The sequence below is a fragment of the Marmota monax genome, unplaced genomic scaffold (genome assembly GCF_021218885.2).
Source record: "Marmota monax isolate L192 unplaced genomic scaffold, Marmota_monax_Labrador192_F-V1.1 WCK01_AAM20220418_F8-fsc00124, whole genome shotgun sequence".
Lineage (NCBI taxonomy): Eukaryota > Metazoa > Chordata > Mammalia > Rodentia > Sciuridae > Marmota > Marmota monax.
In genome coordinates, this window is record NW_026692505.1 from 2,588,582 (window position 1) to 2,591,219 (window position 2,638).

Sequence of the window (2,638 nt, forward strand, 5' to 3'; positions counted from 1 at the left end):
ACATATGCACTATGAATAGCAGCTGAATTTGAGAATATCTTTCTGCTTTGAAAAAAGCTACATACAACTTTATGGAGAAGCCACAGTATCTAGAGGGTGAGGGGATAAAACAAAACAGAACAAACAATAAAACAAAACAAAACAATAAAACAAAACAGAAAGAAAAAACCCAATGGGAGCAAGTGAAACGTTTTCTTAGAAGTGAACTAATTTTGAGTTCTTATCTCAAAAACTTCTCAATTCCATTACAAATATTTCTTGTTCTTATGAAAAGAAATCAAAGGATGTTTTTTTACTAAACGTTTTGAATTTTTCTTAAATTTTATTATGGCATTCAAATCTTTCATTGTACATTGACATTTATGGTTGTTTCATCAAGGTGATTCTTGACTCCTTGTACCATTCTAGTTCTGAAAGACTAGAACAGGAAAACCAGACAAAAACAAGTACTAGATACAGCACTGATTTTCTGAATAACCCTGAGCAAATCACTTGGATTATTGTTTTAAGGCTTATCAATAAAAAAGTCAGATTAGCAATGAAGCTCTCATGAAATGATGAATTTAAAAACACCTCGGAAAGCATAAGTATTCATATCTAGTTTCATGTGTTTATCAACAGGTGTTAATCCAATTACAGGATAAAAAGAACTATAATTAGGAAATAAAATAGCTCATTTTCCTATTGGCTTATCATTTCCTTCATTTTAATATTAACAAATCATAATTTAACTAAATGCAATTATATTTAAGTAAAATTTAAATTATACCCTCCTTCCCCAGATAGGACACAGAATCATTTTCTTCTCTAAGGGATTTATTGATCCCTCTGAAACCTGACAAGAAAGCCACACTCACAGTCAAGGTATGACAACCAATGTTTTCATTGTTTTTCAGTGTTGTAGTATTCCCAATAGTGAAGACAAAGCTCCTCCACACGTCTGTCCAGAACAACCATAAATCCCATGCTTCCTGTGTAATGGGTCCAGGGGTAAGAGGTGACAAGTTCATTGTTCATTCAAACAACCCGGTACGCCTTTCCTTTAGGGTCTGCCAGGATAACTATACCCCAACAAGCAATGCCTGGAGGGGGGGAAAAAAAAGCATATTACTTATATGTCACAATTTAGTTTACCAAGTGCTCCAAATGCCATCTTATTTAACTGTTACAACATTACTAGAAGATATATTAACATTATATATTTCGAATAGGAGCGTGAAGCTCAGAAAAGGAACAAAAAAGTTCAGAAAGAAAATACCTTATTATCTTCCAAAGCAAGTAGTTTTAACAAAGGTAAATGATTTAGACAACCTGATTGACAAGAAATCTGAAAACCTAAAAATCTATTCACTTAGAAAACTGGTTTGTAAAGGTAAAGGAACACATGACTGTAAGACATTTTGGCAAACAGTATTGTGGATTCCCATCACCCAGCGGTGCATCAAGTTGATGGGCTTTGAACTTGAACCTCCAACTAAAATCTGGCTTCCAAGCCCAATTTCTTAAGCCAATGGCAAGTGCCCTCACTCTATCTCCAAGAGAAAGGAAAAGAGAAATTTGGGGGGCCAGATAAACCTGGGATAGAAAGCCAGTCTGTCACTTTCTGTCCAATCCACTGAGGTTCAATTTACCCGAAAATAAAATGGGAACAGTGTTAATACCTCTAATCGGTATTGTAAGCATTTTAAAAACTGAAATTAATGAGAGTTCTCATAAAATATTGTTTTCCTTTTTCTTTTCTTTCCTCTAAGGCGTCGCAAATTCTCCCTACCCAGGGCCTAGGTTGGGGCGCCCCGCCCCTCCAGCCCACGTGGCTGTTGGGTTTACCTCCTCACCCCACCACCCTAGCCCAAGCGGCACTGCCCCGGCTCTCACTGATGCCGATGACCATCTGGGCAATAGGGCCTGGACCCGGAGCATATCCCAGCTTCATAGGCTTCCGCGCCACCAAGTACACGTAAAGGCCTGCCCCTATCAGTCCCGACCCGGAGAGCACCCGGCAACTCCAGCAGTTTTTAAACAAGGGCGCTTGCTCCGGGGTGGTCGGCGCTTCAGATGCATCTGGGGGAACAGGGGAAGCGGCCACCGGAGGCTCGTCGAACTTCTTAGGCTGCAGAGGCCGGAACAACGAAGAACCCATGTTCTGGGAGTTGGCCCAGTCGTGACAAAACTTCGGTTCGAACTGACGTAAAAGATACGGCCGGAAAGCAGAGCGCAGTGCGCCGGAAAAAAATCCTGAGGGCGGCTGGGAAATGTAGTTTTCGCCTGAGTTGCTGCGTTGCAAGGGCGCGAAAGAAGCGGAACTGCTAGGGTGGATTTCAGCGGCTGCAACCTTGGTGTGTTGGAGTCCCCCACCTCTTATTTAGTTTAGAGATTTCACTTAGCCGTCATTCTTTCCCCTCCCCCGCCTTTATTGGTGCTGGGGATTGAACTTCCAGGGGTGCTTTAGCACTGAACTGCATCCCCTAGTTTTTCAATTACTAACTTTGAGACAGGGTCTAACTAAGCTGCTGAGGCTGGCCTTGAACTTGCAATCCTCCTGCCCCAGTATACCGAGTTGCAGGAATTACAACCAGTACTCTTCTTACTAGGTGTCTCAACTTTCGGCCTCCTTCGAGAAGTCTGGAGTAAATCTCTG

General features: G+C 41.5%; 1 protein-coding gene across 1 annotated transcript; it reads right to left on the reverse strand.

The window, feature by feature from the left end:
• Nucleotides 1-798: 798 nt before the first annotated feature.
• On the reverse strand, nt 799-2,198 carry Dmac1 (distal membrane arm assembly component 1). The gene is made up of 2 exons (XM_046445827.2): nt 1,876-2,198; nt 799-1,082 (listed from the first exon to the last, which is right to left on the reverse strand). Exons 1-2 carry the CDS (start codon nt 2,138-2,140, stop codon nt 1,018-1,020), a joined length of 330 nt encoding a protein of 109 aa, XP_046301783.1. The 5' UTR covers nt 2,141-2,198; the 3' UTR covers nt 799-1,017.
• Nucleotides 2,199-2,638: the final 440 nt, after the last annotated feature.

Coding starts and splice junctions, on each gene's coding strand:
- Dmac1 (XM_046445827.2), bottom strand. CDS start 2,140: ATGGGTTCTTCGTTGTTCCGGCCTCTGCAGCCTAAGAAGTTCGACGAG. Junction 1,083..1,875: donor CCAGATGGTCATCGGCATCA/GTGAGAGCCGGG, acceptor CCCCCCCTCCAG/GCATTGCTTGTTGGGGTATA.